We start from the raw sequence: 21,082 nt of genomic DNA, 5'->3' as shown, positions 1-21,082 counted from the left end.
GCCCTGTGTCAGTCCCAGGGCAGCAGAAGCACAGACTCCTGTGTAGTTTTTAGCCATCGGCCTAATGAGTGAGCCATGCTTTAGAGGAGAATCTTCTTTTCTAGACATGTTCATTCCAACAATAAGTTTAATTTTAATTCTTTCCTAACTTGCATATTCAGACAATGAAAATATAATACAATAGAGTAAGTCACATTGAACCCTCCTTCTCTCCCAACTATTTACCTGCATTTTGTCTTGAACAAAGCAGCTACCTGAACACCCGGACCATGTTCCAGGCCCGCTCCATAATCCAATGAACTGGTCATGCTCCCAACCACCACTAGGTGGGGGTAAAAGTCACAGGCAGGAAGCCAATGGATTCAGGACTGGAAAGTTTGATGAAGAATGTCTAAGGTGTAACTCCTCCCATTATCATTATCCGGCTGTTCTGAACTTCTAATTGGGTAAAGATATCAGCACCAAGAACTTTTATGAGTCCTAGAAAAATAAAAGCTAGATAAAAGCATGAACAACAATGCGAACTCCCTTTTTTCAGAAGAATGACTCCTATGACATAAAAAAAACCTCAGTGAAATAACCCTCATAGCGAGGTAATGAAAAATTGAATACTTATATTGAGTATCTGCCACCTGAAAAAGAGATTGGCTCCTAGTTCATATCTGTATTTTGTCTGACCCCATGCTTAGATCCAACATAGTCCAGAGAATATCAAGTTAGGGTTTCTAATTAAGTAAATACATTAGTGCTGAGAACTTTTACTAGTGTTAGAAAAATAACAGCTGTGCAAAAGCACGGACAAAATTTGAACTGCCTTTATGCCAAAAGAATAAGTCCTATGACATACCAAAATATCTCCCCGAAGTAACCCTCATACTGAGGTAACGAGAGTTTGATATTTCTTTGACCTTCTGCTGACTAAGAAGAGAAATTCTGCCAATTCACATCTGTAGTTCATCTGACCCTATGCTTCCTGATTTAACCTGCTTTAATATCAAATACGAATAGCCCAGGATATCAAGGTACTTCGAGTTCCAATGATTCACTATGTCACATTGCTGGGCCTTTGATCTTTCACATGCCTCTTTCTGCCTGGAATCTGCTTTACTATCCTATGTGTGTGTGTGTTTCAAATAGTTACTAAGCTCAATGCGGGGAATGAAATAACGCAGTCTCTCTAACTCAAGTTTCCACCCCAGTGATAGAACGAGGCCAGGTCAAGGCTGAAGGCAGTGCAGCCCGCACAGGTGGGAGAAATGTCCTAGGAAATGCAGAGAATGTTCTCCCAGGAGCCAGAGGGTGGGGGTGCGGTGGGACAGCCTTCTCTCCCGTGCGTGGAGAGCAGGCCTGCAGAGGGACAGTGTGACAAACAGAAAAAGCAAGCTGCCCGATGGCTTGATGGCTTGGGCTCACAACGTTTTCAGCAAAGCTAAGAAGAGAACACATGGAGACGGTACCAGGAGGTCGGACAACTGGGTAATGAGGTCAAAATGGTGCTTTCTGCCAGGCTCAGGACCCAGGACTTCCTTAATTCTTTCTGCCACTGAAGGCTTCTGGGCAGGGGAAGAGGTGGTCAATGCTTCATTTCCATTAATACTGAGAGGCCCCACATGGATCAGCTGTGAGCGCGGATTCCAGCACTGAGTCGGGGTTCAGATCCCACCACCTCCTACTCCTCCAGAGACCTTGCATAAATGATTCCCCTCTCTGTGCCTCAATCTGATGGTCTCTGAAATAGGGATAATGAGACTCCTACCTCATCGAGTGGTTTGAGGAAGCCATATGACAATGCAATTGTTATATTTGACATGGTGCTCTGGCGGGGCAGGGAGAGGGTGACCGAGGCAGCAAATGGCTGCAGAAACCAAAGCAGGGAATGCTGAAGGAAAGGTGGAGAAGACAGGAAGCGGTGCAATGAATGAGATAAAGGAGGCAGAAATACAGAGGGTGGAAATGGCCTGGAGAAGGCAGGGATGTGAGGCCTAAGAAAGGGCCGAGTCCCCAGGGAGGCTCTGCTTTCTTCATGGGCAACAGCTCAGCTCAGAGAGAGCTGCACCCTCAGACACGGGGACCCGGGAGGAAGGTCGGGCTAGGGGATGATGGGTAAGAAGAGGAGCGGACCCTTCCCCTCATCTGCCTGTCTTCTGAGATGCACATGGCCGGTCACACGGGGTCTGTGTCCCTGGGTTACATGTATTCTACACTCTGTGTCTCCCCACTGCTCCCACATCAAGACCACGTCTCGGTTGTTTCTGTCTCCTACGTGCCTGCACTGTGAGATGTCTGCTCAGCAGTGTTCTGACAGGAGAGGGAGGGAGGGCTGAGCTTTTGAATGATGGATGAAAACACAGATGATAATCACATTTTTGTTACCTGCTTCAGATTCAGGAGGAGAATAAAACTGACCATCAGAAAGACCTCCAGGTATGAGTGCCGCCCTCTCTGAAGCATCCTGAACTATCAGGAGTCCTGGAAGGGAAGAAATTCAGAGGCTGAGAGTGACGTCACGGTTCTGGTAGCTTCTCGGTGAGGTTAGGCACAATAAAATGGTGTCGTTGCTACGCTAAAAAAGAGAAAAACCCTTGCCAGAAAGAAAATCTTTCAAACAAAAAATAGGTTTTGTTATTACGCTATGAACCAGTGCTGTGAGGGCACATGGCAGCGGACTTAAAAACCTGCCTGTGACTCAGGGGATTCTTTGATTCAGTATTTAGGGCCTCTTTCCCTGGAGAACACTTTCCTCCCTGCAGAAATCACCATAATCAAAACCAAAGCACAAAGGAAAACAACCTGGTAAGTCATACAAATGGCCTCCAGTATTCACTTCGTTAGGGAAATAGCAAATGTAAGGCACAATAAGTGGAGAGACTTGTATAAATGTGGAAAGCGTCAGTAAGACGGGGAAGAAAGATTTATTATTTAAAAAGGTCCCCCCAGAAAAGGGAATTGAACAAACACAGAAAAGGGGAGGAACTGATGTGGAAGCTCAGGACGGGCGCCGGTGAGCACAGGGAGCATCGGCGGCGAGTCTCGTCCGGAGCTGAGCGAACACGAGAGAAGCTGGAGGAAGCCGCGGCCGAATCGCAGGTGCAGGTGTGAGCTCACTGCCTGCTCGTGACCGTGAGCGTACCCGCTGCTCCACGTTTTCATCGACGCCAGTTCTGCCCTGTTAGTGCCTTTGAACGTGGTGGCATCACTCTTGCATTCAAGCCCCAGTGACATTAACAGCTGATATGCTTTCACCCAAGCTCGATTTGATGTTTATACACAAGTCCAAAAGCGACTTCCATTAGCTGTACCTGCCCTGCTCCACAACAGGTTTTCATACAAGCACAGAGGACACACGACAGAAGACTTATCTAGGTCTGATTCAGGTGTTTAAAATGCACTCTTGAATAATAATTCTGTTCTTATAGATTTCTACTCTGTAAATGAGATTACTCAAAATAAATCCATTTCCATGTTTACTCATTCTCCGTTATTCCTTGAGGTTACAATCATACTTCACTTTCTCTAGGACATAGGACCTTATTTTCCCTATTTTGCAGGGCAATCTGAGCCAGACGCATGAAGGACATAACCACGGCACGTGGTAAAAGGCCTGGGTCTCTGTACTGAGTTTCAAACATGTCACCACCAGAGGGCAGATGTGGCCCGTGGGCTTCCACTCAGGCCATCATGCAGAGAGGAATTCTAGCCCCATACTGAATCATGCAGCTCAGTCCATCACTGGGCCTTCCTGGTCAGTATCCACATGAGTCCACGCAGGAGATGACGGCCGCCCCGCAGGGCTCATGGTCACAGATCGCTAGGAGTCCCTCTGCTACTCACAGGGGGAGGTGAACCCTGAGCTGAGCACTCGTGTCTGGCTGCTGTCTTCCCCCTCCCGCCCTCTGGGTTCCTCACTCACCCAGCACTCTCCCCCACCAGGCACCCCCTGTGCTAATTGGGGCCCCTTCCAGGCCACCGCCTGCTGTAAGGTAGCAACGTGAGACTTGGCAGGATCGCGGACTCTGAGACTTACTGTCTCAGCTCAGCCTATCGTGTCTGCCATCCCTGTGTCCCTAAGGAACAGTCCTCTTCAGATGCACAAAGTGCTTGGTGTCCTGGGACCGCGATCACTGGGGATAAGGAGGTGCTGGCTGTTTCTGCTGTCTGACTGTCCCTCTCACCAGGGCTCACACTTTCTTCCAGAGAAGTCTGGCCTCACAGCTCCAGAGAGGAGCCACGTGCTCTCACTGTCCTGTCCTCCGCCCTGTTCTGGATTTCTGCTGGGTCCTCTGCACGGTGGAGACCCGAGATCCGCCTACCCCACCCAGTGTGGCTCCCTTCAAATCTGACTTCCAGGCTCTTCCTTCTGGCTCGGTCCCCAGCCCATCTGAGGAGCCTAACCTGGGAGACACTTACTGTTTTCCTCTTCCGCCTCTTGAGGTAACACTTTGAAATCCAGGAACCACGTCTCAATCCAGGCAAGGAGGAACGAAATGATGGGTAGCACGTAGCCGAAAGCCCCTTGAGAGAAAAGCTGGAAGGACAGACGTGACCAGGAGAGGGAAATGCAGTTACCAGGAGCTCACACTGGAACATGAGCCTTCGCCAGTATAGACGGTAATTGTACAGAAAACGTGGGAGGCTGTACCTTTGAGAGGATCACTTTTGCAAGTAAAAAGGCACTGGTCACTGCTGTCGTCAGCTGAAAGACACATAACCCAGCACCATTCGAGTTAGACATTTTATGCTGGGAAGCCCCCTCCTCACAAAGAGACCTGTCGGCGCCAGAAGCACCTAAGGCCTGGAGCAGCTCTGCCAGCCCGGGCCCTCCCACATCACCCTGTCCCCAGCCCCTAAACGCAGACGGGGCCACAGTGGGCTTCTCCGTGGTGCCGGATCCCTGACTGGCTGCTCATGCTACCCCTCCTCCCTCGGTCTAGCAGGTCAGCAACCTTCTGCTCTCGGTCTAGCAGGTGAGCCTCCTCCCTCAGTCCAGCAGGCTGGTGTGCTGGGACACTCAGGTTTGTCCCCCACCAGGTCCAACCTGCAAAGACCTCACCCCACAGGAGGGACCCCTGGAATACAGAGCCAGGGCTCCCCCTGGTGGTTGGGGAGCCCAGAGACAATCCCACGGGACCTGGGCCTTGTCCTTCCTTCCCCCAACTAGGATCCTAGCAATGTGACAGCTGACCAGTGTGATGCCCACAGTAGCCTTGACTGACAGAATGGAGGTCAGGGGACATGGGTGTCAAGCTCAGGAAGTATTAACCAAGTGCGGGGTCAGCATTGTTAGCAAACTGCCACACACACACACACACCCCAACCAGGTGAGCTACCTGGAGGAGAAGGCATTTTAATTCTGACACTAATGAAATTTACAGTCTGACATTAAATGCAATGTAGTACTAACGTCCGTGTGTCATCAAACATCTGACAACCTTCACAATCAGCAATGTCTTCTTACACGAGCCGCATTTTGTTACTTTTCTTACTGACATGTTTATAGTTATAGGTACATAAAATTAATAGATCATATAGAACAGAAAAGTCCAGTCATTGGTCTAATGTCTATAAAAGAGAATTCTCAGTATGTTTCATTTTATTAACTTTTTTCCCTACATAAGTCAGTACTCAACATCAGCTCATCAGGAGTGAACATCATGACTTTTCTCTCCATCAGTGCCCATTCAGTTTTCTTATTGTATTCAATGTAGAAACAGTACAACTTAGTTTGTCATTTTTGCAGTAACTGAAAACTTCTCTACCGACTTATTTCTGAATATGGTGCAGGGATCTTCTACGGAAATGCCAGGAGACACCGAGGGATTGACGAGTTCACAGAAGTCTAGAAACACTAATGCCAGGATCAGCGTGGGTGAAAATCTCAAACTGAATATAACAAGAAACGGTACAGGGCTTTTATAATATTGGAGAAGACAAGTTTTTTTTTAATTTTTTAAAAATTTATTCACTTTTCAGAGACAGAGTGTGAGTATGGGAGGGGCAGAGAGAGAGACACACACACTAAGAATCCAAAGCAGGCTCTGAGCTGTTAGCACAGAGCCAACGTGGGGCTTGAACCCACGAACCATGAGATCATGACCTGAGCTGAAGTCAGACACTTAACTGACTGAGCCACCCAGGCACCCCAGAAAGATAAGTTTTCTTAAACAGGACTCCAAATATGCAATGTATGTGGTAAAAAAAAAAATCTGGCTACAAAATTGAGAATCTCTATTAATGAAAGTGCTTTAGACAAAGTTTAGACCATTGATAGATTAGCTGAGGATAGTTGTGAAAGTTAAAACTCGTAAAAGATAAATATCTAAGAGATAAATTCATTCAAATCAACAAGTAATTAATAAAGATTCCTAAAATCTTAATTAATTTTAATAATTTAACGTATATAACATTTTATCTTTATTCGTATGGATGACATAGTTGTACTAACATATTATAGTAATATTTGCTTCATGTATATTTGTTTTTATAAGAATAATATTTTACTGTTAATAAGAAATATAATTATAACTAACATCTTTATTTGTCTGACACTTTCCTAAGTGTTCTACCTGTATTAAATTATTTAAATTTTAGGGGTGCCTGAGGGGCTCAGTTGGTTAAGCGACCAACCCTTGATTTTGGCTCAGGTCACGATTCAGGAGATTAAGCTCTGCATCAGGCTCTGCTTGGAGCCTGTTTGGGATTCTCTCTCTCCCTCTCTCTCTGCCCTGCCCCCGCTTGCTCTCTGGCTCTGTCTCAAAATAAATGAATAAATGTAAAATTAAAACCACAAAATTACTTAAATTTTATAAGCCAATAAAGTATTTGCTGATTTCCCTTTTTGCAGACGAGGAAGCTGAGATTCAGCGCATTGAGAACCGGGTCCGGTCACATGGCCAGGAAAAGTGGGCCCGGCCGTGGGCAGCCTAGCTCCTCTGGGTGCTGTAGCCTCTGCCACCGGCCTCCTTTCTGCTGCGCCCAAAGGACACGGACGGCAAAGTGTCCGAGGGACAGACTTCAGTGGGTGCCAGGTATAAACAGAGACCCTCAGCTTCCTCATCAGCGGCCCAGGGCAATAACCTGATGAAACAATGTGATCCTGTTTGGTGGCCATCAGGTTGGTAAAAACTATGATGTCAGATAATAAGCACAGTATTTAGAGACAAGGTGTATGTGTATTTCCTGGCAGCCGCAACCCCGGGATGACGTTCCCAGGGAAACGCGACTCCCAGCATGCAGAGACCCTGAGGTGTGGGTGCCAGCCTCGCTGGTGACAGCCAGTATGAGCAACAGGACAAGTGCCTGTCACTGGCGGTGGAGGGATTCATGCAGTGGCTGCAACCAGCAGCAGAAGGGGCAGCACAGAGGAGCAGTGAGCCTAGTGGATGGACAGATGGACAGATGGATTGACAAGAATGCGATTCCATTTATATAGATGTAAAGACGCATTATTCACGAGCAATTCTCTGTAGTTTTCACAGCTACATAAGACCCCAAATATACCAGTCAATCCTCTCATTCAAGGCTGGGGAAACGGGGGGCTTGCACAGAGGAGATGCTGACCTAAAACTCCCAAGCACACCTGAGTACACAATTGAAAAGCAGGTTTCCTGCCTAGGTTTTCTGGGCTCTTCCACTCACTAAGCTGAGTTATTTGCTGTACTAGACTTCACTTACCTGGGCTCCAATGCAGAGCATAAGGTGTAGGACATACCTGCAATGGCCAGCAGGGAGTGCTAGAAGGCAACATAGATAACATGAACTACTGTAGTGTGTAACCTCGGGAAGCACATTATAGAAAAGGAATGCGAAGTATGACAAGATGACCCTTTGCATTCACAGCAACAGCAAAATGAGGACAGAAATGAATCCCTGAAATACAAACATCTGAGTGGGTTACTTAGGTTACTTAGGGCACAGGCTTTGAGAGCCTTGCAGAACTGAAGTTCTTGCTGTGCTCTCTCTTAGCCAGGCAATCTCCAGGAAGTTACTTAACTTCCCTGATCCTCTGTTTCATCTGTAGCATGGGATGAATAACACCTACGTTACGCTTGCAACGACGGAATCAATATGTACAATGTTTGATGTGCAATAAAGTGTATTTGTTATTATTTAACAGGCCAATGATTTCTGTTATGATCTTTTAAAACAGTCTCTCACAGAAGGCAATCAACTGTTAATTCACAAGTGCTAGAGGAAATTTCTACAGGTTCTGAGGTCCAGCACTGTTAACTGAATGATTGCGCTTCAAGAACAGCTCACGCTCCTTGCTTATTCCAGAGTTCTGCAATCTTCCTGAAATTTTCCTCATGACCCCTATTCTTTAGAGCTTAAAAGAAATGCTCTCTCTCTCTTTTGCTCCCTCAGCCCCTCTTAAGGTAAGTTTTGCTGACTGAATACAATCTAGTACTAATACTATGTTCTTTTCAGGGCTGTAGCTCCATGGTTTTTCTTGAACATTCTGGTGGAGGAATTTCTCTTGTTGCATTTTGTTTTCAGAATTCTCTTTCTGCTCTTGTGTGCTGGCAGATGCATACATTCTTGATTTTGAAACCATGCCCCATCTGGCCCAGCAGGGATTTTCCGGGACCGCAGACACTCTTCTTGCCTGGGACAGTCTGCTCTCGGAGCTGCTCCTGTGACAGCCTCATGTCCCCTGCACGTGGTCTCTGAGCAGAGGATGGTCAGCCAGAGTCCCTGCCCTTCCTCCCTTCCTGGCTTCAGTGATGACACCTGTTACTGTACTCTTTTTTTGCTAATTGTCATTATTACCGGTGGGAGATGATGGCTCATTGTGGATTTGCTCGCATTTGCCTGAATTTCAGATAAACAAGAAATAATTATGTAGCTTAAAAATAATTATGTGGTTTATGTCCAAATATTGCATAGCACTTTGCACTTTTTTTTCCATTAAATCTGATGAATGTATGCGAGGCTACGTTTTCACTTGAGGAGCCACAAAAATCTTCTCTCAAATTAATTTGCTACACACACACACACACACACACACACACACACATCCATTTACCTTGGAGGAGAGAGAGTCAAATGCAGACCAACCTAACTGATCCTAATGTTTTTCTAATAAGGTCGGTCAATGATTAGCACGTTTGCTCAGCTATTTAAAGGAGTCCAATGTGAGGAACGTCCAAGGAGCCTGACGGCCATCATTTGTAGACTGAGAATACTCATGTGTGCTGCATAGAACTGTATTATTTCCAAGGATGCCGAAACCGAGGTTAACGTTTCTAAGGGGCCTGGTCCCGTGCCTCACACGTAGTGGGTGCTCTGATGCAGTTATTGGTTTTGATATGACAAATGACAGGTCCACTCAATGAGAAGTGCCCACTGTAGAGAGGAGGGAGGGGGTGTCTGAATCCTGCCTCAGCTGCTCATGGTCCCATGATATTGAATGGGCCACCTGCACCGGGGAGCTATTTTCTCATCTTTAATGACGAGGAACAATGAAACCTCAGGAACGAATGCTTTCTTTGGCCAGGAAGGAAGACCTTCCTCTGCCTGTTGGTCCTTCTAGCTGGACTTGGAATCAAAGTGATGAGACAGATTGATAGGAGAAAATCAAATTTAGTAGGCATAAGCATAGGGAAATTCCAAAGACAATGAGGCAACAAGAAGCTTAGGGGAGCTAAGGAGAGCAGAGGACACAAAGGGGCCAGGAGCGGGAAGGTGAGAGGAGCTGTTTGGAAGAAAAACCTTGCCCAATCATGCAGGTAAGTTCCTTAGGTAAAGGGGAGTCTCTGCTAATAGCTCTCTTGCTGGCACAGCCTCCCCTTTCCAGTGTAATTTGCTGTAGTTGAGGGCGAGGCACAGAGATTTTCCTGCATCTGGTGGGTTTTATTACCTTTAATTCAAAATCATCTTTATGGCAAAATAATATTTATGCCGTCAGGGGAAGCTTGCCTTGGGCCCCTACACTATTCATCGTTAAGTGTCTAAGCTTCTGGGCTTTCATAGCAAAGTGGTCTCTCCAGCACGCTGCTCAGGACTTGGTTTTTAAAGAGAAGTTACTCATCTTGGGGCGCCCGGGTGGCTCAGTCGGTTAAGCGTCCGACTTCAGCTCAGGTCATGATCTCACAGTCCGTGAGTTTGAGCCCCGTGTCAGGCTCTGTGCTGAGCTCAGAGCCTGGAGCCTGCTTCTGATTCTGTGTCTCCCTCTCTCTGCCCCTCCCCTGTGCATGCTCTGTCTCTCACTGTCTCAAAAATAAATAAAAACATTAAAAAAAATAAAAAGAGGTTACTCATCTAACAAAAGACGTGATTTTTTTTAAAAAATTTTATTCAACACACAGTGTTATAAAGGTATAAGTGGGAGATTGAAGAAAATATTTTATCCACAGTCCACTCATCAAAATATATCAATGTCTTTCCTCTTTTGGGCTTTCAGGTTTGTCCCGTTCACCGAAGGTTGATGTCATGTCTGCATCCATTTATTCCACGTGACCAAGGGAAGCGGTCACACAGGACGAGATCTCAGACTCTCTGCTGGGCGGAGGAGAGCTGTCCCAGGTGAGGCGAGCACGCCAGCCTCTCAGAGGTTAACCAAGCAGGTCCAAGCTTCAGCACCTGGCCCTCTGCACAGGGTCTGCCTGAGTCCACACCTGCTGTGACCCAGCCGCCTCTCCCCTGGGGCTGAGGTCTGGGGCCATCAGAGCATCATGCAACAGCGGGATGACCTGGGGGGACAGGATGTCCTGCTCCCTCAAGTGCTGCCCAGTTTCTCTCTTCCTGGCGACAGCGGGGTCCTGATCAGAACCCTCCACTCTCCTCATGAGGGTTGGATGAAAGCTTTGACTTCTCTTTCTGCCCTGCTCAAGAGTTTCCCTCTATTATTTTTTAAACATGTGTCACTGTTGGAGAAATGTGATCCTTTAGTGCCACTTACAGAAGAACACAGATGCACCACAGCAAGAAGAGAGGTAGAGGAAACGAAAGCCATTGTCACTTGTTGACGTACATTTTTGAGCCCAAGATGGAGCCCCTCCAGCACAGGGTGCCATGTAGTCAAACCTAGACTTAGGTACCTTTCCTGTCCCAGTAAATGCTACCCTTGACCAGAAACACCATTTATTCCATCCCAGCCAGTGCCCAAACACCAAGAATCGAAAATCTAAGGTTCATAAAACTCCCTCTTGCCCATAATCCCTGGGGAAGCGTGCTCTGCTGTGTGTGAGGCACTGAAAGCCCCAATCCATGGATTATTCCTTTGAATAAAAGACATCACACTGTACAAGATAAATTGTTTTACTTTTGTCATTTGACACATTCAGAGTCCTTGTCTGGAGATTTGGGACAGGCTTTATTAAAGAGTCTTGGCCAACAGTTTTGAACCTTCAATCTGAGCAGTATTTGAATAACACTGATAACCGTAATGACAGAAACAGAGTTTTAAATGCGGACCATGTGAAATAAAATTTATTTTCATAAATCAATAGACGGTTGTGGATTTTCTCCTCCAAAGTAAGATTTCCTTATTGGTGACCATGTAAAAAATAGAGAAAGTAGGAAGAAAAGAGTTCACCTGATTTCTCCCCACCTACATTGCTTACCTAATATGGAGACTCTTTCCACCTGCCATTTTGCTGTGTACGTGTTTCCCCCACTGTCACTCTCTTTTCCACTTAACATTCTTAGCACAGCTGCACAAACACCTGCTTGAGGGTCTGAATGATGGCCCTGAAATATTCTTTTAGCAGAGTATTCTACTCAACTCTTCACCAGCTCAGCACAACATTAGAGCCTGCACTTGGGGACACTTGAGACTTGAATCTTGATTATAGTTCAGTATGTCTCCCTTTCAGTTTTTACCAAATGGAGTTGCTCAGGAGCTGGGTCTGGTCATGGGTGCTGAAGGACACAACCCTCTGGCCCAGCCAAGTCCCCTTTCTGGCCGTCTCCCTCTCCCTCCAGGCTGTGAGCCTATAATTAGCATAACTAATTACCATAAATATATCCAGGGGGCCCTGATACACTTGGCATAACTGAAAAGGAACCTGCATTTCAGTCGGAAGTCAATGCTCCCTTTATTTCTTTAAATTTCATTTCAGATGTGTTCCTCAGCTGACCCTTCACAAGGCCCCGCTTTTACCATTTCTGAGGATCTGACCCTGGAACCGCAGGACCTGGTCCCGCCCCCTGGTCTGCACCGCCCCTGCTCTCTTCCCCCTCCCTCCCACTCTCCCTCCTTTCTCTCACCAGTATCTGCTGGCACCACCTGGAAGCAGCAGCTCAGACCCTCTCTAGACCTCTGACACTCACCCAGGTGGTCTCCTCCCAGCAGGTGCAGCCACTATGTCACCCTGGGCTTCTGTCCACCTGCCAGGACTTGGAGCCAAGCTGGGTCTCCTTGCAATCCTGTGCGCCCTCCTGTTTCCCGGTAAGTCTGGACTCCCTCCCCTGTACCCAGTGTGGGGGATGGCCGGGAGCCTCAGGGGTTTCCTCCAAGCAGCCTTGTGGAGGTCAGACTGGAGCAGCCAACCTTGATCGTGGCACGCGCTGGCAGCTCGGCCATCCTGTCCCACAGGGCTAGAACCAAGTTCAGTTATATCCTGGTACTGCCACAAGGAGGGCAAGTCACAGTGACCTTAAATAATGGGACCGACATTATGTTATCAAATTAATGCTGAATAAAGTCTAAGAATATGTTCAGAATCACGATTTTCAAAGTTACGGTATCCGTTACCAGTTGCCCACACATCCTAGTATTGTGGGAACATTGACGTCCATTACCTCAGAGCCACCTGGTAAAATCTCAATTCTAAAAATTTCCAGGCATGCCTGGAAATCCACGTTAACTGTTTTGTATTGGGTCTTCTTCATGTTCAGCCCCTAGAACGGGCTCAGCCCTAACTGTCTCATAGAAATCTTGTATTGCTTTTGAATTTTGTTTTAAAATGTAGTTTAAAAAGAACTCACGCATCTTAGAATGTTAAAAATCACTGCGTAATATTGAACACTTATAGACAACAGGTGATGGTTAGACAATCTGATGGTTAGAAAGACCTGGAACCAGTTCTGTCTTGATCACTTTTCTCCCTTCCTCTCACACAACCTTTGCTTCTTTGACAAAACAGCACCTTTGTTTGCTCCCGATTCCCACGGACTCCATCAGCCAAGTTAGAGGAAAGGTTCATGCTTGGAGAGCTCAAAGCAGCTTCTTGGGCTGAGTGTGGCTTTTCCCCTGTGGAAGACAGACACCAAGTGCTACAGAGAGTGGCACAAATTCTCAGGACTTGCTTTATGTCTCTTTTACCCAAATGCAGATGCTGGAATGAAATCTTCTGAAGCATATAGCACACAGTGATGCACACAGCTGTGATTTCATTCAGCAAATATGGTCTCGCACCTTTACTGCCTGAAAACATGATCTGCATCCTTCCGTGTAAGGTTGCTAGAAATTGGCCCACGTGATCTTCACCAGGAGACTGAGAAGATAGACTTTCACTTAAGACTTTGTGTATCCCTGTCTTTGCGGGCACTGATGTCCCTCCTGGTCAAAGGACAGGAGTGGGTGCTGAGGGGCATAAAGGGTGGACTTCGTTGAATGCCTTCTGTATTCCCCTTAGAATTGATTTTCCTCATTTCTTTACCCTGCTCTGTGCTCTAGGAGGCTAACGCCCACGGACTGCACTAATGGACATCTTTGTTGTGACTTCCACTGAATGTTGGCCAGTGAGAGTTGAAGTTCAAAGGAACCATGACCTCATCATTTGACAACAATTTCCATTCCTTGGGCACTAGACTTCCAAACCTGTGGATCCAGGGCCCTGGGAGAAAAGAAACAGATTCTTCTAGTGGGTTAATTGGTATAAAAAGGAATGGCCACTCCCACCTACCCCTCTTGGGTCCCGAGCACAAATTCTGTCTCTGGGGTAGAAGGCCCTATTGTTGGCCCCAGGGGAGGATGCAGCCAACCCAAGGCCACCTGTCAGGAGGGAACCCTGAGCTCACTCTGCTCCCAACTCCCAGCCTCCTCCTGATGCTTCCACTGACTGCTTCCAAATAGCAACCAGAGAATAAGGAAACCGATCCATGCGGTCCATGAGGGTCCACCTCGTAATGCCCAGAATGAGGTAAAGAAAGATGGACAGTCCATCTGGAGGAGCAAAAGGAAGAAATCAAGCAGATGGTCACTTAAGTGGGTTATGTTTTCCACCAAATAAGTAAAATAAGCTGGGGAATAGGGGGCCACTTTGAATTTGCTTAATGTTTGTTAACTTTACAAGAATATACGTCAGCATTTGTGAGCAAATTTGGGTTGTCTCAGACCTACTGCCCTACCCAGTGGAGCCTGGTCAGGACACTATGAGGGCCACTCATGAATCCATGGCTAAGGGTCACAGTGGGCATGCATCTGAATGAGTTCCTTTGTGGACATTCTGCCCCAGGACCCTTCCTGCTAGTGGAAGGGAAAAGGCTAACAAAAATCACATATCTTCTCTGTTTAGTGAGCTAGTTTTAGCAGAAAGTGTCAGGGAAAATACACGGAGAGCACTCAAAATCCCATAACCAGACTTAAACACTCACAATGTGCAAAGAGGATGATGCTTTGGAAATCTGTAGCTGGCAGAGTTTTATTTTCCCATATACATCATGTCACTGGGAGCCTTTCTCAGGTTACACCAAACATTGACAGATACCATCCACAAAAGCAGGCAGTGGCTGTGCCCAGAATAAGCTCATTTTAAAAGTTAATCATGAGTTGGGGCGCCTGGGTGGCTCAGTCGGTTAAGCGTCCGACTTCGGCCCAGGTCATGATCTCGCGGTCTGTGAGTTCAAGCCCCGCATCGGGCTCTGTGCTGACAGCTCAGAGCCTGGAGCCTGCTTCAGATTCTGTGTCTCCCTCTCTCTCTGACCCTCCCCCGTTCATGCTCTGTCTCTGTCTCAAAAATAAATAAACGTTAAAAAAAAAAGTTAATCATGAGATAGTGAGTTTGAAAGTCAAATTTAATTGGAAAAAAAAAGGGATTTTCTAAATTTCCCAATCTCCTATTTGATACATTGGTATGCAAGCCTAGCAAATTAGGAACACAGAAATTCACTATTGGTGCTAGATGCAGATAAGTGGGGGCGTGGTGTCCACAAAGTTTGCACGCACCCCGAGACGAAAGGCTAGGGGTTGGCATGTGGTGTGAGATGTTGGGGAGAGAGAAAGTGAAGGTACTTTCTGGTTCCCTTGTCTCTGAGAGCCTTGCCCCGCAAAGGATAGAAACTTCTTCAACAGAAACCCAAAACACGGCGGGGGGTGGAGGGGGAGAACCTGAGAATATCTGCCTGATGTCAAGCTCTGGAACACGGCCCTAGAAGAACACCACCAACAGTGGAGACATCGGCACAGACCAGCCCAAACCAGCCCTGACTGTCCCTCCGGGCGGCATGGGCTGGTGACCCAGATGCTTCTTAGCATCTGTGAGAGGGTCAGGGCGCCGAGAGGACCACAGGAGGCAGCAGCTGGGATCTGGATGAGAAGCTGAGGTGGGAGCTTTGCATCCCAAGCCGTGCTGTGAGTCGGTAAGGGTGGGTTCGGGGCTGGTACTGCACAGGACAATTCAGAGGGAGAGGCTGAATCCAGAGAGTGGGGCCAAGGGCTGGAAGAGGGCGGCAGGGAGACTGTGAGAACTAACTCTCCTCCCGGGTGCAGTGATGACATCCTGGGGTGAGCAGGAGGCAAGGAGACAAAAGGATGAGGAAGGGGACAAAGGAGACAGAACTAGCCTGAAAGGGGCTGTTCTAAACCAGAGGAAACTGTCTTCAGTTGGTAAGCTTAGTGCCTCCTCCAGCATCAGAAGGAGGAAGAGATGACATGTGTGAGTTCAGCAATGACGACGCTCCCGTCCCCTGCCACGCACCAGAGATGTAGCCTGGGTTTGCTCTAACCACTGCACCCTGCTCAAGGTGCCTGCGTGAGGGGGGAGGGGGCACCAGTGGGGACCACAATCTATCCCATGCCCACCACCCTCTATGCCGTGAGCAGGGCTGCGTCAGCCTGGGAAAAAGTGCCTTTTTCTAATTTTCTGTCCAGGTTGTGCAGTGTTTTAATTAGTAAAAGGAGACTTCTGTGCTAAGGGAGGCCCTGTTTAGAAAGTAGTAACTCCATAGAGTTGTGTAGGCAAGATACAGGGTTTTTACAAAAGTAATCCATGAAGCTTCCTGAGCCTAAAAAAGATAAACTAGTCTGCAAAAATAATTGTCAATGAAGTAATGAAAATAGTATTGTTTGAATCCGGTAAACCAAACTTTAAATTCCAGAGCACAGAGACAGACTGACAGTCATGAGAAATGTACTAAAACAACAACCACAAAAGCCTGCATTTGTATCAACCCCAGGGAGCCAGCAGTGAGAGGAGGAGGTGAGCTGGAGCTTCTCCAGAACCTTCTTCTGTGGAGCAGAGATGCCAGCACCCACCCCAGGGATGGTGTGAGGTTATGAGATTAGAAATCCAAATGCTTAACGTGCAGCCTGGAGGAAGGACTTGGCAGTAATTATCAGTATTTCTTGTCCTTTTCACTTCTGCCTCCATTTCTTAGAAGGAAATAATTGGGACATTTACACAAAAAAAAACCTTCCTTGATTCATTTTGTAATATTGCTATCTGCACAAGATATACCTGTGTCCACATCTCTGTCTCTGTCTCCGTCTCAATCTCTATCTACGTATCTGTGTCTATGTCATTATCTCTATCTCTATTTTTCTCTAGCTCTAGCCCTAGCTCTATCTCCATCTCTCACCTATGTCTCTATCCATTTACTCCTGTCTATCTATCCAGAAATGGATTCATGGGATTGATGTTCCCACCACCTGACAAATACTCTCCAGACAAATCAGAAACCTCAGAAACTGCATGGATGATGCCCCTGCTTCCATGGCAGCCTCCTGCGCCAGCTTCCCATTGACCGGATCGCCTCCTGATGACAGCCGCTGTCTGGGCTTGTGGAGAGCAACCTGAGTGTGTCAGGGACCCTCAGCAATTCGTCCTGAAATTTCCAGGGAGTCTGGGTGACACAGTCTGCATGACGAGGGGACTGGGATGGAGGGAGGGCAGGCGACTGCGGTCCCAGACGGGACTCGAGGGCCGGGTGCTGTGCCACACGAAGGCAGACGGAGGCTGGTGCTGCTGGGATACAAGTGCCTGGAGGAGCACCCTTGTGTGCGGTTCTGTGACCTCGCCAGGGTCTGCGCGTGCCTGGTGGGTAATGCAGCCTCGGTACCCACTCGCTGAACGGATGTGTGAATAGATGAATCTTAGGGAGCAGTACTGAGCAAGCACATTCAGGGTACTTCCTGTGATGAATCCTCATCCGTGCATTCTAGAGCCTTGAGAGACATACGTACACACAGACACATACATACCTGTGTGCACATACATGTAGGCACATTATTATTACAGAGTGGTATGTAACATGTATGTTACACATACATACTATGTTATAATAAGTTTAAATGGAAGAGAAAAAGTATCCTACTTAAGAACATAGGTTCCAGACATAGATCCTCTGCTGCATCCAGACATAGATCTTCTGCTGCAAATTACTATATTTTTTAATGTTTTATTTATTTTTGAGAGAGAGAGAGAGAGAGAGAAAACATGAGTGGGGGAGGGGCAGAGAGAAAGAGGGAGACATAGATTCCAAAGCAGGCTCCAGGCTCTGAGCTGTCAGGACAGAGCCTGATGCGGGGCTCGAACTCATGAACTGTGAGATCATGACCTGAGCCAAAGTCAGACGCTTAACCCACTGAGCCACCCAGGTGCCCCTCCCTCTCTGTTCTAAACCAGTAAAGGATTTCAGTCTTTTAACAGGAAAATGGCTTCCTTACAGTTATATCATTGGATAGTCACAATCACACAGTAATGAGAGAAATCTGCTGATGAAGTGAGTTACCAGCCCTATTTTGCAGGATGATTTGGGGTAAATACTGTGGGTCTCTTCCTCTGGTTCTTAGCTGTGTGCTCAGAGCACCCCTTCTTCTTACTGCGACAGCCACCAGATCTGCACTGTGATCAGCCCCATATTCAACCACCTCTCCTGACAAGTGCTGGCAGAATGTGGCTCCTGTCCTGGCTCGTCCTGGTGGCCTCCCTTGGCAGCGTGAGTGGCTCTACCCACGGGACATTTCATTCAGTGAAGAAAGGTGATATTAAGCATCAACAATCTAGTCGCCCATGTGGGCAGAGGCTGCCCACATGGTCATTCAAACTAAGTTGACAAATTCCACCATGAGCTTGAATTCTTCAGGAAGAAAGTATGGACCTCACACCCCAAGCTTTTCATTAATGGAGAACAAATGTGTACTATTTGAATAAGTGTCAAAATTTCACTAATTGTTGCTTTTGTGTTTTTTTTTCAGATACAAATGCAGATATTTTAATAACACGACGCTTACCATCCATTACCAAGAAAAAAGGAAACACAGCATTTTTAGTATGGCAAATAAAAACAGGTGTCTTAAGGAAGAATGTAAATATATAGTCTTATTGACAGAGGCCAGACCAGCCTCTAAACCAAATTCTATGTATTTCTTCAAATGCAAATGTGGCCACAGACAAAGTGTTAGTGAAGAAAGGAAATGAAGCCAGGAAAGGACAGAGGGATTTGCCAGCGAGCCTGAGGATACACCGAGTTAATGAGGCAGGTGCTGGGCTGTATGACTGCACCTGCTGGGATCCACTGTATGGAAATGCGCCACTGACACTGAACAGAAGCCCTCCCACTATGCCACACCCCTGAAAACATATACCCACGCCTTTCTAGCTCCCAAGGACCTGGCCACTGTCTATACAGGACTTGTCTCCTGCATCTGTGTCCTCAGCAAGGTCTGCGCTAGGAGCCCAAGGACGCAATCTGTGATGTTTCTTTCAGTTAGGTCACTCGATTCTTATCACTGTTGGGGACTGAATGACTTTTGTAAGTGTCCTGAATTTTCTACTTCTCCATGGATGAGAAGCTTCCTGGGAAGGAAGCCATGTCCAGTGTGCAAAATGGTTTGCTGAATGAATAATGAATGAATGAATGAATAGGAGAATGATGAAAACCACAAGGCCTTTGTTGTTTTTCTTTGTTTGCTTGAGAAAGAGAGAGAGAGAGAGAGAGAGAGAGAGAGAGAGCATGAGCAGGGGAAGGACAGAGAGAGAAGGAGACACAGGACCCAAAGCACACTCCAGGCTCCTAGCTGTCAGCACAGAGCCTGATGCGGGGCTCGAACTCATGAACCTCGAGATCATGACCTGAGCTGAAGTCAGATGCTTAACCAACTGAGCCACCCAGGGGCCCCCATAAGGCCTTTGGAGTGATAAAAACCTGGATTTGAATTCCTGCTCAGCCACTTAACTGACAGCACGATCCAGGAACGTTACCAGATCTTTCTCATAGGGTTGCTGAGGACTGAAGGAGGTTCCACACAGGACAGTGCGAGCACAGGGTCAGCACATCACAGTGTCAGTTCCCATTACAACCAAACGGCTTCCCTGAGCCATCTCAGCTAATACAGGAGCTCAGGGACTCTTTAAAAGTCACATCTTGGGGCGCCTGGGTATCTCAGTCGGTTGAGTGTCCGACTTCGGCTCAGGTCATGATCTCGCAGTTCGTGAGTTCGAGCCCCGCGTCAGGCTCTGTGCTGAGAGCTTAGGGCCTGGAGCCTGCTTCGGATTCTGGGTCTCCCTCTCTCTCTGCCCCTCCCCCACTCATGGTCTGTCTCTCTGTCTGTCGAAAATAAATAAACATTAAAAAAGAAAAAATTTAAAAAAAATAAAAATAAATAAATAAATAAAAGTCACATCTGACATCGTCCTCCAAACAACAGTAAAGTGTTGCTCTAATTCTAAAAACAACTAACAATTGTGCATAGGAAAAGAGTCAAGGATAATAAACCAAAATATGTATTTCCTCCAAGATTGTTCTTCATTCACAGCAGACTATAGTAGCGTCATGACATCTAAAGCAATAACTATAGCAATTGTTAGATTTCACCAAACTTGGGATGTCTAGGTGGCTCAGTCGCTTAAGCGTCTGACTTTGGCTCAGGTCATGATCTCAGGGTTCACAAGATGGAGCCCTTCGTCGCGCTCTCTACTGCCAGCACAGAGCCCTCTTCAGATTCTCCGTTTCCCTCTCCCTCTGCCCTTACCCAGTTCATTATCTACCGCCCCCCAACTCTCTCTCAAAAAAATAAACATTTAAAAAAATTTCACCAAGCTTTGTTAACATTCTACAAACCACTGATCTAGAAAATGTACAAAATTTTGCATAAAGTTGTGGGGTTATTATCTCATTTGTTATTGTACAGTAACAAGACTTTTCTTCCATTTCTCATGATAACCATATGTCTCTCACACTCTCACAAATACAGTGAAAAATCTATAACTCAGGGAGTGAAAAAGAGTTCAAGGATAGTTGTGTTTGAAGCAAAACTTAGAGGAAAATTTTGAGTTTATTGTTTCCATGTAGAAGATAACATTGAATTATTATAACATGGGTGCTTTAGTGAGGTTCTGGGATCTGATTGTTCTTTATACTGGGAACATAATAAAATAACACTGAGAAGGATCTTACTGAGAAGATCTTTCCTTGCTTCTAAAGCCAACCTTGCCTCCCCCATCCTTGCCTCCTCAGTCCTGATTCATGCCCCGCTCTTGGAGAAAAATCTGGCAATGCCATCTCATGGATTTACACGTGTCTTTCACTTCATTTTGTAGGTTGACTATCGTCCTTTCTTGTGTTTTCACTGTTTTTATGAAACTTTCACTGCTAACTTGCTCACGTACCTCTGATTTCACTCCCTTGCTTTTCAAATGGAGACACCAAGATGAGAATCCCTCAGGATCAACTCTCCTTAATGCAATACCAGAGATTGCACATATGTTGCAAGCTGTCTGGAGCTTCCCTTGAGAAGATCATTGTACATTGCTACCCCCTAAAATAAGGAGAGCCCCTGAAATAAATCCTATGTGGCTCAGCCACTATTACATGGAAGACTACGTATTTCCAACTTGGACACAGACAAAGGAGTCTTCTACCTGATAATCAGTAAGTCTTCAGGCCTGATGAAGCCTCCTGCTATTATCCTGCTGGGATC

General features: G+C 46.7%; 1 protein-coding gene across 1 annotated transcript; it reads right to left on the bottom strand.

The window, feature by feature from the left end:
- Positions 1-313: 313 nt before the first annotated feature.
- On the bottom strand, positions 314-5,292 carry LOC122236429 (STARD3 N-terminal-like protein). The gene is made up of 4 exons (XM_042977387.1): positions 4,640-5,292; positions 4,408-4,525; positions 2,374-2,469; positions 314-480 (listed from the first exon to the last, which is right to left on the bottom strand). The coding sequence occupies exons 1-4, from the start codon at positions 4,730-4,732 to the stop codon at positions 392-394; spliced, it is 396 nt and encodes a 131-aa protein (XP_042833321.1). The 5' UTR covers positions 4,733-5,292; the 3' UTR covers positions 314-391.
- Positions 5,293-21,082: the final 15,790 nt, after the last annotated feature.

Source organism: Panthera tigris, chromosome A2, assembly GCF_018350195.1.
Source record: "Panthera tigris isolate Pti1 chromosome A2, P.tigris_Pti1_mat1.1, whole genome shotgun sequence".
Taxonomy (NCBI): Eukaryota; Metazoa; Chordata; class Mammalia; order Carnivora; family Felidae; genus Panthera; species Panthera tigris.
Note: the sequence above shows the minus strand (reverse complement) of the source record. Positions and strands in the feature narration are given on the sequence as shown.

Bases quoted from the DNA above. Each gene is read 5' to 3' on its own strand.
- LOC122236429 (XM_042977387.1), bottom strand. From the start codon at position 4,732: ATGTCTAACTCGAATGGTGCTGGGTTATGTGTCTTTCAGCTGACGACA. The intron at 2,470-4,407 runs GTAAGTGTCTCC...CTTCCCTTCCAG, and splicing joins AGAGGCGGAAGAGGAAAACA to GACTCCTGATAGTTCAGGAT. The intron at 481-2,373 runs GTAACAAAAATG...TTATTTTTCTAG, and splicing joins TCCTCCTGAATCTGAAGCAG to GACTCATAAAAGTTCTTGGT.